The sequence below is a fragment of the Cetorhinus maximus genome, chromosome 5 (assembly GCF_964194155.1).
Source record: "Cetorhinus maximus chromosome 5, sCetMax3.hap1.1, whole genome shotgun sequence".
In the NCBI taxonomy this organism is placed as follows: Eukaryota; Metazoa; Chordata; class Chondrichthyes; order Lamniformes; family Cetorhinidae; genus Cetorhinus; species Cetorhinus maximus.
Genome location: NC_135883.1, coordinates 34,131,777 through 34,146,643, shown reverse-complemented (window position 1 = coordinate 34,146,643; position 14,867 = coordinate 34,131,777). Strand labels below are relative to the sequence as shown.

Sequence of the window (14,867 nt, the reverse complement as noted above, 5' to 3'; positions counted from 1 at the left end):
ATGGGCACTGAGCTGGGATACTTGGTGCCCAAACCATCTCCCACATGGGCACTGACCAGCTGAGTCAATGCCGCTGTGAGGGCTTGCAAGTCCGAGCGCAACCCCAGGAGGCCCTGATTGTTCTCCTGGAGGAGCCTCTCCACAAGAGTCACCACTCCCTCCATGGAGGAAACATAGCACACAGTCAAGAGGCTCATTGTATCGGTGATGCTCCGCGTGGTCTCCTCCAGCATGGGCACCATGCCACGCATAGCCTCATGTATCTCTGCCAGATTCTCCCGCATACCCTGCTGCACTTCCAGCGTTTGCTGACTCACGGCCGACTCCAGAGGCCCATCATCAGCCACCGACCGAGCATGTTCCTGGTCCCCAGCAGCCCCCCCGACTGCCGGCGCCCTGGGCACTCTCTGTCTCTGCCCGCACCTCAGGCGAGTGTGAAGTGCCCTCACAGCCGTGCCCTGGGACACTAGCTGAATATCTAATTCCCACCGAGGTGCTAGTGTCTGCGCTGGTGCCTGCCTGGCAGAGATGGTGTGACGCTGGTGTGTTGATTTCCTCTGGGCCCTCAGGGGTGAGAGGTGGGCCCTCTGCATCCTCCTCCCGGCCCTGCTCCAGTGATGCTGAAAGGAAGAACAAGGACATTTGATTAGTTACAGTGCAGACAATGTCAACTTGCATGCCTGTCCCCCAGATCATCCTCCCATAATCAATGGTCACCCCATGTTGTTAACTTCAATCACTGAGCATTCAGCAGTGCCATGGCTGCTGGGACACACATGGTGACCTGAGTGCTCGGTAAACATACCTCCCTGTGGCACCCCAGCCTCACCGCCACTGCTGGACCTGGGGGCATGGCGCCTCTCCAGATCCATGGCCTGCTGTTCAGAAGATGTTAGGATCTCCAACTAGGCCTGGCCTCTGCCAGTCCGCATCCGCTTTGTGGAATTGTGCGCAGTCTTCTCCTGAAAAGGACAGAAGAGCATTGGTTAGTCCAGCCTGTACCTGGATTCCCATCACATCCCAGCCAACCCAGCCAGAGTGGGACATTGCAGGGCTCCAGTTCTTCATCACCCCGCAGCTGCCGCACACTCACCCAAACAAGCCAGGGCTGACCCCCTCCTTGCCCAAATGCTGCCTCCTTCACATGTGGCACCACAAGGTGTTACTTTGCTAAGCAAGGAGGCACAAACACATGGAGCACAAAGACCAGCAGATGGATTGGTGCCTTGCCACCTGGAAACTCCCCTCCCAGCAAGTTAGCACCCTGACTTTGACATGCTTCCCAGTTCCAGCACTCGGCCTAGGTGCAGATCCTTGACTTTCACCCCCATTCTATACTCTGGGTGTCAGTGTCACACATGCTGCGGGTGCAGAACCCATCCTAGCTCAACCCTGTCAGGGTGAGCTAGGCATGGGCAATATCTGCTCTCCCACCCAGCGAGGGATACATGCTGTGAAGGATTCAATGCTGTTATTGCACTCAGAGTTCCGGGTGGGGGTTAGGGGGAAAGGGTGATGGCTGCATTAAATGACCTCAGCCAACATGGTACTCACCCTTCCCGAGCACAGGAGGTCGTTGAATCTTTTGCGACACTGGACCCATGTGCACCGCCCCACATCCTGGGACCTCACACTCTCGGCCACCTCATCCCACGCACGTTTGGTCAGGTGGGGAGGCCTCCGCCTCCCGTCCCTCGGAATCAGGACCTCCCACTGCGCTGTCACCTCCTCCAGGAGGGCAGCTAGGCTCTCGTCGGAGAAATGAGGGGTACATTGCCCCGCTGGCCTACCCTCCAGCCTGGCCTGCCCTGCTGGCCTACCCTCCAGCCTGGCCTGCCCCCCTGGCCTACCCTCCAGCCTGGCCTGCCCCGCTGGCCTACCCTCCGGCTTGGCCTGCTCTGCTGGCCTACCCTCTGGCCTGGCCTGCCTCGAAGGCCTACCCTCCGGACTTGTGTGATGTACAGTAACCCTCTGCTGTGCTCTTCTCCCGGCCATTGTGAGCAGCCTTTCAAAGGCTGCCAGGCCTTCATTTAAACAGGCCATCGGGTTGCCATTGGACTTGGCGGTCTGTACACGCCTGCCCACTCCTGCTATCCTCGGAAGTCGAGAAATATGCTAGGCGGGCCTTAATTGGCCCGCCCGCGTAAGATGGCGGCGAGGACCTGATCACGGGCAGCGATCGGGTCTGCGCCTGCCTGCGCCCGCTCCGGCATAGCCCACCCAACATGGGGAAAATTCTCCCCACGGTTAACCTATGTATGACTATGAAGACTTCTCCAGACCTATCAAACTGAATCCAACACCATACAACATTGAGTGGCTGCAACCTGAGGTAAAGATAAATGAACAGGAACTTGGATGTAAACTTTAAACTTTATATGCAGCTACCAACCCCCACACTCTTCCCACACTCCTGCACCCAGGATCCATGATCTGCTCTTAAGTGGCACATGAAAACAATGAGCTTACTGGAGTAAGAGATTGACGTCTTTTCCCTGGGTAGTGTACACAGTTTTAAAATCAGGTTTTTTATTTCTTTTCACTTTCTCCTTACTGCTGCATCAAGAAAATTTAATGATTAAACATTCTAAACAGATCCTCTTTTTTGTAAAGCTGCTTGGAACTCAAGGCAAGTAGACCACAATAAGTGGTTTGCATGTGTAGTTAGAAGAGGGAGATGTGTTCCATAAACTACTCCACTACAAGATTCAAAACTTGTTAATTTTTACATGTGGTGATCCGAGCTCTTTGGTGGGCACTCTTCAGGGTCATCTAATATTTCTAAAGCTCTTGCTTGTTCAGAATCTTGTACAGTGGGATAATTGGTTGGGTTTCTTCATGCAGTACACAGATCTCTCTCAGGAATGAGAATTGCTTTTTCGCAGTTGTTTGTTCTGATAGATGTCTGCTTCATGGATGGTTGCATGAGGCAGCAACTCCAGGGCTTTCCACAGATTTATGTCTTCCTCTTGACTGCAGCTGCTTTAGGTAGTTAATATAGTTAGTGATTTCGTTCAAAGAAGTAATAGATTAATTTTTAAATAATTCTTCCCTCTTGTAGTTCAGGGATGGGGGAGCTGAAATAAATGTAGGTTTCCATTATTAGATCCATCGCTAGGTTAATTCTTTACCAATAGTAAATAAGTGGAAATTTAAATGCTTTGTCTGTACAGTACCTAATCGTAGACATATAATCAACAACAATTTAATTCATATAACTCAAGTCTTTGTACCTTACAGCTATGTCCTTTCACCTTCCTTAAAGAGCAAGTTTCAGCTTAGCTAATGCCAATAAATGTTAAAATGTGATTTTGATTAACAACTCCTTTAACCTTTACAGTGTGACCACACATACCTGAGAAATCCTATCAAGGGCTACAGTTACTATTCACCTTCTGGAGATTCTCAGTGCTCAGGTTGCATTGATTGACTATTACTGTTGTTAGAAGGTTTAGAATTGCAATGCGAACTCTACTTATGTGAATGAGACACAGCTGCCCCTGTACTTCCCCACACAAACTTTGCCATACATTCTACCCCCCTTGCAATAAAGGCCAACAGTATATTTGCCTCCCTAATTATTTGCTGCACCTGCATGCTGACTTTTTGTGATTCGTATGCAGGATACCCAGCTCCTTGCATTCTGCAGTCTCTCTCCATTTAAATAATATTCTGCTTTTCTATCCTTCCTGCCCAAGTGGACAACTTCACATTTTCCCACATTATATTCCATCCAACAAATTTTTGCCCATTCAGTCAACTTTTTAAGAACAATCATTACTCAATCACTACATTAAAAACATACTTATAAGATCATACAGCACCTAATTATCACATGCGCGGAATTTTTCATATGATGGGCAGGCTGGGTGGGGGTGGGCGCAGAGCTGATCGCTGCCCATGATCGGCTCTGCGCTGCCATGTTACGCGGGCAGCCAATTAAGGCCAGTCGGGGCATGTGCGAAAGAGCGCGTCAATCTCCCTGAGGCACAGAGCTGCTTCAGGGCGATTGAATGGATATTAAAATAATTAAATGAATGATTTAAGAATGTATTTAAACATGCCCCTTCATGTGACTGTGTCACATGAGATGGGACACATTTTTATTTTTATGAAAACTTTTTTATTTATTTAATAAAAGATTTAGGATGACTCATCCCGCTAGAGGATGAGGTTTCCTAAAAAACGCAAAGGCCGCTTAGGCTTTTCGCCTGCCCGCCAACCTTAAGGTTGTATGGGCAGTGGTAACAAGTACAATAATTACTTTGTTAATGGCCTTAATAGGCTGTTTACATTTCGGAGGGCGTGCAGCCAACTCTGGCGCGCTTCCTCCCCGAATGAAATATCGCGGGGATGTGTGATGAGGTCGGGACATACGCCCGACGTCATCACGCATTATTTTATGCATCGGTGTGTTGGGCCCACCACCGCACGCTGACCGAAAAATCCTGCCCCATGTGAAGTTGGCAGCAATTTTTAAACTTGCCTGTTAAAAGGTTCTCGACACCAGAACACATGGTTCACAAGCCCTCTCTCCTGAGCTGGTTAACATAAACTTCAAAAACCCACCTGTCTCAATGAAAATCCCAAAGTCAATAAAATTCAAAATTGAGAAAGGTAGCAACCTGGCAGTCCCAGTGTCAGTTACACTCACATGTCTTCCTGTGGCTACTAATCTCTCTGAATAGTGCTCAGCCATAAACCCCTGTGTTTATCTCTACACATTGACCGATTACATGGCTGCCTATTCGTACTACCTTGCACTGTCCATTTGTTATAACACACTCCATTGGAAATTGGGCTCATTAAGGTCTGTTCCAGTGCAAAGGGGGCAGTCAGCATAATGGACCTCCACCCTGCACCTGCTTGATGCTCATTGCCTCCCCACTATTCTAGCCCTGCATTACTTGCCCTGAAATTCACCATGTTTCCCCATCTGCATCACTATTTGATTATCATGAAATATCTCTGTACTGGACTTTGCTTCCAGCATGTGTTGTGTAGGCAGTCCTTTGCCATTTGATCCTCTCCATTGTGTACCATAGTTTGTTCCGCTTGCTCTGTGGGGTGAGCAGATGGGGCATCATAAGTATATAAGATCATACATTTTGTCAATTTATGATAATCATTTTGAAATGCCTTAAAATTAACTGCATCCAATTGAAGACTTTGTTTTCTAAGCAAGTTGTGATCTTATTTATAGATTCATAAACTTGATACAGAGGTAGCTTTTGGCCTTTACCACCTGCATGTTGAACTTTGTGTGGGTGGAGTATAGAGAGGAAAATCGTGCAGGGAGGATTCCACATCTCTAATGGGGCCCACCTGGTTTTCACAAGATCACAAGATACTTATGGCCGAGGAAGGAAAATCAGTCCCATCTTCATTCAGAAATACCACCCTCCATTGCTGCATCTAACTTTTTAAAATGCCTGGTGAGCTTTTGCCTCCACCACTCTGGCCAGAAGTGTTGATCAGCTTTCCATGTGAAAAATAACTTCCTGATATCAGTCCTAAAATTGCTAGTTTACTAGTTTGAAGCTACATCCTTTTGCCTTATTCCCATAGGTTATTTTGAAGTAATATCTTGGATTAATCTTTTCATTCCCTTAAATACGTCACATACCTCTATATGGTCACCTGTCAGATGTCTCTTTTCTAGACTGATAGGACTTCAGTTTCTCCCCCTGACTCAATTCACAGACACTAAGGCCTGAATTTTCACACCTGGGTCAGCAGCGCAGAGGTGGGACAATTCCCAGCTCCGTAAACCCAACAGGGGAGAAAATGCCCTGGAAGGTCAGGTATTTTTGGTCCGGGGGATGGGTGAAAATGGGACCCATGGCAAGCGACCCTTAAATGTGTGCGGAGACTGATGGGTGTGGAGACAGGTGGGCAGAAGGCCTACCTCGGTGCACAGGCACAGTTGAAATTTAAAAAGACACAATAAAACATAAAACAACCATCACTCCTCACACCCCTTCAACCCCCACACTCTCCCCATGCCCCATCCACTCATGCCCTCCACCCACCCCCATGGCTTCTCATACCCTTCTTGCCAACCTATAGCCCTCTATTCATCACCCATTGCCCCTCATACCATCCATACCAAACTATGCCTCTTTACCCACCCCAGGGCCCTTTATATCCCCTATGTAAACCGTGCCAAATCATGCCAACCCATGCCCCACCACCCACCGCCCACCACCTTTTGGCTTTATATCCTCCATGCCAACTCACCCAGTGTGCACCATGGGCATACCTCAGAACCCATGCTGAGATTAAGTAAAATAAAGTTCTAAGTGTCTATTGCAGACTTCATTAAAAAAAACACTCATTCATTAAAAACTCATTCACTACAATTATATTCCTTCAATTACGTAATACTTTATTAAAAATAAACATTTAATTCAGGTGATTAATCCCATATAAAAACAAACATTAGAGTTCATAGTTCCACTTCAAAGAGTCTATAACCACTTGTAGCTGTCAGTCAAACTATGAAATCTCCTTATTCATTATGGAAGGTTGTAAAATCAGTCACACAGCACTAATCCAGTCGTGATAACCCCCAGGTTTATGTCAACAGACAGTCAAATAGCAAGCAGTTATTTTTTAACACCACAAAGTTTTTTCAAAGATTTAAAGACCAGGATTTTTGAATGCCTTGATATTTTGACAGTTTCTTTTGCCAGTTGTTTTTGACAGTTCCTTTTGATACTTGACAGTTCATTTTGATAGCTCTCTTGGCAGTTCCAATTGGCTTATGTACTTTTTATGCACATTCATGCCTACTTTTAACAATTCCAAAGGGCACCTTACCTCTTCCAAAGGACACTTGACTTCTACAAAAGGTGCCCTGGGACCATATCCAAAGGGGCATCCTACCTCTCCAAAAGGGGTACCCACCTCTCCAAAGGACTCCACAAAATTTTGACCTACTCCTCCCAGATCTAATCTGCACACATTGGGTGGAATTTTATGAAATCCAGGAGTCCTGCCCCCGAACACTGCACCTACCATTTTCTTCGGGGTGGGGTGGGATTTGCAATGAGTGTTTTGTGGAGGCTGCTGTCCATATAAAACAGCAGCTACCTCCAGTCATGTCTGATTTTCATTAGCCAGGAGTGGGAAACACAATAGGCGGGATCTTATGGTCCTCCAAAGTTAATGGAGCTTTGAACAGCTTGCTGCATTTTACAGCCCTGCCCCCGCCACAATGGGACCATAAAATTCCACCTATTGTATTTCCCACTCCTGGCTAATGAAGATCAGACATGACTGGAGGTAGTTGCTGTTTTATGTGGACAGCTGCCTCCACAAAACACTCATTGCAAATCCCACCCCACCCCGAAGAAAATGGTAGGTGCAGTGTTTGGGTGCAGGACTCCTGGATTTTGATCTTCTCAATGACTGAAAGGCTCGCTATTGTTGTGAAAATCCAGGCCCGGCGATCTGCTTTGTGGTTCTTCTCTGCGCTGTTCCAGGTCTTGAATGTCTTTCTTGTTTCTCAGCCGCCAGAACTGCTCACAATGTTCAAGGTGTTGCTCTGACCAGAGCACTGACTTGTATTCTACCCTTTTGGCTACCTAGTTCTGCATTTATTGATTGCTGCTTTGCATTGGTTTGATATACTGGGCATCAAGTCTAAGAAGACTCCAAGGTTTTTTTCAACATCATCCTTGGCTATTTCATAGATTACATGTATGACGCATATTTGCTTCCTTCATGCAGCTATTTACATCCAACTACATTCAATTTTGCCAATGATTAGATCACTCACATTTTACTTAACTGGTTTTGTAATAATCAGGCTCTTCAGGTTTTAGTCTCCCTCCTAGTTTGATTGATTTGAAAATTTGACCAATTTGCATTTAGTTCTGGCATTAACCTAATTTAGAAATTGACCCAACATTGAACACAAGACACCCCACTCAGTACTTCTCTCACCTCAACATAACCCCCCTCTAATCAGTATCTGTTGTTTTCTACACTTCAGCCAATTTCTTATCCTTTCCCAGGTTTCACCATGACCACCACCACTCCCTCCACCCACAGCTTTGAATAATACGATGGCTTCAGGGTGATACGAGGGATTACAAGGTTAAATTATGAGTACTGGCTGCATACACTTGGCTTGTATTCCTTTGACTATAGAAGATAGAGGCGTGATCTCAGTGAGGTGTTTAAAATGTGAAAAGGATTCTCTAGGGCAGATACAAAGTAACTATTTCCTTTGATGGGGGAATCAAGGGCAAAGGACATAATCTTAAAATTAGAGCCATGTCATTTAGGAGGGAAGTCAGGAAAGTACTTTTTCATACGAAGGATAGTAGAAATTTAGAATTCTCTTCCCCAAAAGGCAATGAATGCTGGGACAATTCAGGATATTAAGATTAAAATCAATAGAATTTTATTAGGCAAGTGTATCAAGGGATATAGGTGGGAAAATTGAGTTGACATGCAATCAGCCATGATTTAATTGAATGGCAAACAGACTTGAGGGGTTGAATCCCTAGTCCTGTTCCTACGAGCTTAAATTATAGCCTTTCACGTGAGCTTTATCAATTCCTTTTGGAAACAATGTGGTACGATTTACCAAAGTCCACTTGGGTTGTCATTTCATCAATGAAATCAGGGCGGTTTATCGAACAGGATCTTCCCCTTCTGAAGCAATGTTGACTGCTCTTTACTAGGTTGTTGTCAAGTTTACTGTTGATAATTAATTCCATTATTTTACATGGAATTGAATAGGTTTGTAGTTGCTTGTGTCTGTTCAGTCACCTTTTTGAATATGGGCACTACATTAGTTGGGCGCTATTGTTTTCAGTCTGTTAGTATCCCCAGTGTCCACTGACTTTTTCATAATTATTTTCACAAATTTCCTCCATGGTCTTTCTCAGCACTCTGGTATAAATGTCACCTAACCCTAGGAATTTATTTGTTCTAAGCCCTTTCAGCCTGCCTTGGACCCTCATCTCATTTGTAAAGAAATAGAAAGAAAATTGGGGGTGTTAAAGATGAGTCATCTTTGATATTCTTTACCCAGGTGGTACTAAAAGTCCAGGTGGTAAGGACTAAAATCTATCCCATAAAGAATCCAAAAAGTAGAGCTTTTGAAAGGAATATATCAGATCTGTGATCAACCACCATTTGGAAACTGGTAGCTGGGTTCACTTCTGTTGATGGCATCTTGGGCTGTTCTAAGATCCTACTTATCTCACACCTATTGTCCCTGCAATGTGACACAACTCCTTTAATTACTTCAGAGTACTTTTATAAAACAAAACTTACACTATTGCTTTTGAGTTGTTTCAATTAAGGGGCATTATTTTACTGAAAAAGCGTTTTTAATTATCTCCTTTCGCTTGTTTATTAGCCCATGATGCAATGATGTAAATCATTTTTTTTATTCATTCAAGGGATGTGGGCTTCGCTGGCTAGGCCAGCATTTATTGCCCATCCCTAATTGCCCTTGAGAAAGTGGTGGTGAGCTGCCTTTTTGAACTGCTGCAGTCCATGTGGTGTAGGTACATCCACAGTGCTGTTAGGGAGGGAGTTCCAGGATTTTGACCCAGTGACAATGAAGAAACGCCGATATGTTTCCAAGTCAGGATGGTGAGTGGCTTGGAGGGGAATTTCCAGGTGGTGGTGTTCCCATGTATCTGCTGCCCTTGTCCTTCAAATGATAGTGGTTGTGGGTTTGGAAGGTGTTGTCTAAGGAGGCTTGGTGAGTTTCTGAAATGCATCTTGTAGATGGTACACACTGCTGCTACTGTGTGTCGGTGGTGGAGTGAGTGAATGTTTGTGGATGGGGTGTCAATCAAGCGGGCTGCTTTGTCATGTGAAAGAGAAAGATAAAATTAAAGGAGTATGGGAAAGGGGAGGGAAATGGGACTAAGTAGATAGCTCATTATGAGAGCAAGCACTGGTGCATTGGGCCTAATGTCTGCAGCATCCAACTGCTGTATGATTCAATGTGAAAATGTTTTACTTTCTCACTTGCACACAATCTCATTGTGAGGGAAGTAGCTCATAGTTCATCCCATTCTTCATCTCTTTCTATAAGTTTTCTAAAAAGTTTTATTTGAAGAAATGCCCCTTCCCACCATTATTAGTCTGTAATAATTATGTTTTCTCTCAATTTTAGTTGAAACCACACCAGCAACACTTCTACTCCATCGAAATGAAAGATATTGTAACTCATGTGCGACTGATGATTAAACCAGATGGTGGGATCAGTAGAATGCGGCTCCTGGGATACCCATGCACTTTGTCTGCAGTAAATCTGTGAAAAGAATCTCCGCAAATGCACTACAATTTCTTCTCTAAATTACAATATCAGCTCTGCTAGAAATCCACTTGTGCTGGCCTGCCAACTTTTCTTTGTTCCAATTTGTCTGATTGACATTGCAAAACTATTGGCCTCCTGCGAGGAAGTTAGAAAATTAAGGTTGTGTGAGAAATCTTCTCTCAAATCCCAAACATGCATGCATGTAGTTTTTACTACTGCAAATGCAGTGGAGGTACTGACTGTTTTTGAAATCATTAGCTAGTCAGATTTTGTGATTCCATAACTTATAAATGTGCCCAAATTTCTCTGTAAATCCTGATACAAATCACTGCAGCTGGCTCAGCTGAATTATTTGAGGTCAGGGGAGACTCCCTTGTCTAAATAAAACCAGGAGCCATCTATGCGCACCTGCCATACCACTAAGGGTGGGAGAAGTGGCAGAGACCCAGTACTTGTTTGGGCTGAAGTGACCCTGTCTATCAATTCAATTTTAAAGGGCCTATGGCCCCTTGGTATGGAGAACTGATTAGAATCAAAAACTGCCAAAACTCCTCAAGGATTCTCACAAACCAGCAGCATGGTATTCCTTATTTTGCCCTGCTGTCCCTGAGGGAACTTTCTGAAGGAAGCCCCTTCTCCACTTTATCTCTTCTGATGTAGGTGAGTATATTTGGGTTGGGGGGAGGTTCCGACTCAAATAGGCCCCTGAGGAGGCAGCCAGTGCCAGGATCTGGCACATTTGAGTCTAATTTAAAATAACAAGCCTTTCTGTGCACTTTAGCCTGACTTATATCAGAGCTGAATCGGATGCCTGCAGGTTTTTGGATCCTATTTCTCACTTTTAAGTAACATGCAATGACACTAAATTGAAATGTAGATACATTGAATGTGTACATTTGGCTAGTTGTGGGCTAGGAGTTACTGCCAGTGATATTACTATACAAATGTTTAATGCACTGGTACCAAATTCACCTCTGTTATTTTAATGAAGATACTATGGGTTAATGTCTCTATTAACATTTTAAAGAAAGAAATGTGTTACAACTGTGTTTATGACTTATTATAAACAATTGTAATTTCCAGCCTACTTCTAGCTTATTCCTTACATGTAAGGTGATATAGCTTTTATACTTGGCAGACGGTAATGGGTTGCTTTCAAAAGTATAAGCATCCCTTTACTGTTGGGTTATTTTCCCTTTTTTGGATGTCTGGTTAATATTATTTTGATGGGGTCAACGGAGAGGAATCAAATACAATTTTAAAAGTTGGAGACAGAAGCAAAAAGCCTTGGTTCAAAAGTGAAATTGTGCTTTAAAGAAATCACCTATTAAAGACTGCATTTTAAACGTTATGTGGGTGGCTCCTGTGTTAGTATCAAATGATGTAATATCTGATAAAAAGATCAAAGGAAAGAGGAAACGTAGTGCAGAGGGGTGAATTCATTTGCAATTAATGTCTTATTTATTACTGTCGATGGTGCTGTCTTTCAGTTGAGGCATTAAACCGAGAGTCTCTTCGCCCTCTCAGTTGGATGTAAAAGATCCCATTACACTATTCGAGGAACAGCAGGAGAAACCTAGCCAATATTTATCTCTCAACCAACTGCTGAAAATAGATGATCTGGTCATGATCACATTGTTGGTTGTGAGTCCTTGCTGCTTTTCCAATATTACAAGAGTCACTACACTTCAAAACTACTTAATTATTTGTAAAATGCTTTGGGATATCCTGAAGTCATGAAAAGTCGGACATAAATGCAAGTCTTTCTGTATCTGAGAGGGAAAAAAAAAACAGTTGGGCAGGCAGAATGGGTTGAACAGTCTTTACTGTTTTCACAATTTCTCACATTCTGAGCTATACGGCTGAGGTGTTATGTTCTCACTGCTGCTGCCCCTGCCCCCAAGAGAGGAGAGAAAAATGGAGAAAGGAAAAAAATAATGATGTATCAGTTTCATTTCTTCCACACTGTAGAGCTAGGGTAAGTCAGTATCCGATTCATTTGATGAAATAAAAACTGAGGGCTATGTTCCACTGATTCTGTTTCAGGTTTGCTGAAGAAACAGATGCGGTCTTTGGTTATGGTAAAAAGGTCAGATTTGTCTCCAGGGTGAGGAAACAACTCTTAAAATTGTGGGTTCTGGATTTATTCTTTAACTGAGGGTGTGCAGGACTAACTAATGCAAATATTTTCACTTCTATTATAAGTGACGTAAGATTAAATTTTTATTTGGGTTCCTTCAGTGATAAGTGGGGAGTAAGTGTGCAGAATTTAAGTTATTCTGTGTGTTTTCAGTAGGGTCTGGATAATGTTTTCCTTTAAAATTTCCATAACATTTTAGCATGAAGAGAAATGTAGATCACTCAACTAAATGTGCAGTAGCCATTGTTTTTTTGAATGAACATTAGGTTCCATGTGACAGAGGTAAATGATGTCCTATTGAGGAGAATTGGAAGGATGCCAAGCTCTTTAAGACTTTTCACCCAAGACCAACATATCTTTCCTTACTTTGTCATCTTTGGATCTATGAGCCAGACAAAATTTGCATGAAAATCCTCATTTGTATTTTTGGGCATTTTATAATGGTATAATATTAATATTAGTTTTGTAGGGTTATGGAAATTCCCCTACCAGGGAAACTGAAACAACCTTGAGCATAGATTTTAAATACAAATTGTAGAACATTAACAACTGAATTAGAGCAACAAACAACCTTTGTGGAAAAAGTGCTTTTGCAGTTACGTGACATTTTAGTGTTCATGTAAACAGCATAGAAGCCATAAGTGGTAATCAGCATGAATTTTCAAGCAATAGGCCATGCCTCACTAATCTACTGGAATTCTTTGAGGAGGTAACTAAAGTTAGAGGTGGAGAGTTGGCCAATGAGCTCACTATACATACACTCTCAGAAAGCATTTAGTGAGGTTTTTATCTCAGACAATTAAAGAAGGTAGTGAATGTTAAATTTAACAACAAATTAGTTTGGGAAATTGGCTAGAAAATAGAATAAAATAGGTGATGGGTAAAATGCTGATATTCAAAATAAAAAAAGAAAATGCTGTAACCATACAGCAGGTTAGTCAGTATCTGTGAAGGAAGGAGTCACATGTGCTGTGGATAAAGGTGGATGCACTGAGCTTAGATTCCCAGAAGGCATTTCTTTGAATGCAAAGTGTTGCATCAAAGGTTGCTGCAGAAAATAAAAGCTCATGGTGTAGGGGGTAACATATTGGCATGGATAGAAGATTGGCTAACTAACAGGAAGCAGAGTGTGTGCGTAATAGGTCTTTTTCTGGCTGGCACGATGTGACGAGTGGTGTGCCACAGGGATCAGTGCTGGGGCCTCAACTGTTTACAATTTATATAAATGACTTGGAAGAAGGGACTGAAGGAATGGTGGCTAAATTTGCCGACGACACAAAGATAGGTAGGAAAATAAATTGTGAAGAGGACGTAGGGAGGCTACAAAGTAACATAGATAGGTTAAGTGAGTGGGCAAAGATCTGGCAAATGGAGTATAATGTGTGCAAATGTGAAATCGTCTATTTTGGCAGGTAGAATAAAAAAGATGCATGTTATCTAAATGGTGAGAGATTTCAGAGCTCTGAGATCCAGAGGGATCTGGGTGTCCTAGTGCATGAATCACAAAAGGCTAGTATGCAGGTACAGCAGGTAATTAATAAAACAAATAGAATGTTATCATTTATTGTGAGGGGAATTGATTACAAAAGTAGGGAGGTTATGCTTCAGTTGTACAGGGCATTGGTGAGACCACATCTGGAGTATTGTGTACAGTACTGGACCCCTTATTTTAAGAAAGATGTAAATGTGTTAGAAGCAGTTCAGAGAAGGCTTACTAGACTAATGCCAGGAATGGACGGGTTGTCTTATGAGGAAAGGCTGGACAGGTTAGGCTTGTATTCACTGGAATTTAGAAGAGTAAAAAGTGACTTTATTGAAACCTTTAAGACCCTGAAGGGTCTTGACATGTTGGATGTGGAGAGGATGTTCTCTCTTGTGGGCGGGTCTAGAACTAAGGGGCACTGTTTAAAAATAAGTGGTCGCTCATTTAAGACAGAGATGAGGAGAGGGTTGTGAGTCTTTGGAACTCTCTTCCTCAAAAGGCGGTGGAAGCAGAACCTTTGAATATTTTTGAGGCAAAGCTAGATGGATTCTTAATTAACAAGGGGACTGAAGGAATGGTTGCTAAATTTGCTGACGACGCAAGATTAGGTAGGAAAGTAAATTGTGAAGAGGACGTAGGGAGGCTATAAAGTGACGTAGATAGGTTAAGTGAATGGGCAAAGATCTGGCAAATGGAGTATAATGTGGGCATATGTGAAATTGTCCATTTTGGCAAGAAGAATAAAAAATAAGCATATTATCTAAATGGTGAGAGATCTCAGAGCTCTGAGGTCCAGAGGTTATCAGGGGTAGGCAGGAATGTGGGGCTGAGGTTGCATTCAGATCAGCCATGATCTTATTGAATGGCAGAGCAGGCTCGAGGGGCTGAGTGGCCTGTTCCTGCTCCTAATTTGTATGTTCGTATGGAACAGGTTTCAGGTTCAGACCTAA

The 14,867-nt window shown here is 43.4% G+C and overlaps 1 protein-coding gene across 7 annotated transcripts in view; it reads left to right on the top strand.

The window, feature by feature from the left end:
• The window catches only part of allc (allantoicase), a 68,884-nt gene extending 57,239 nt beyond the window's left edge, over window positions 1-11,645 (top strand). For all 7 annotated transcript variants that reach the window (XM_078541672.1, XM_078541671.1, XM_078541673.1 and 4 more), the window contains exon 12: window positions 10,151-11,645. In XM_078541672.1, the coding sequence (XP_078397798.1) occupies window positions 10,151-10,294 (144 nt within the window). In that variant the 3' untranslated portion in view covers window positions 10,295-11,645. The remainder of the gene's footprint in view (window positions 1-10,150) is intronic.
• The last annotated feature ends 3,222 nt before the right edge of the window (window positions 11,646-14,867 follow it).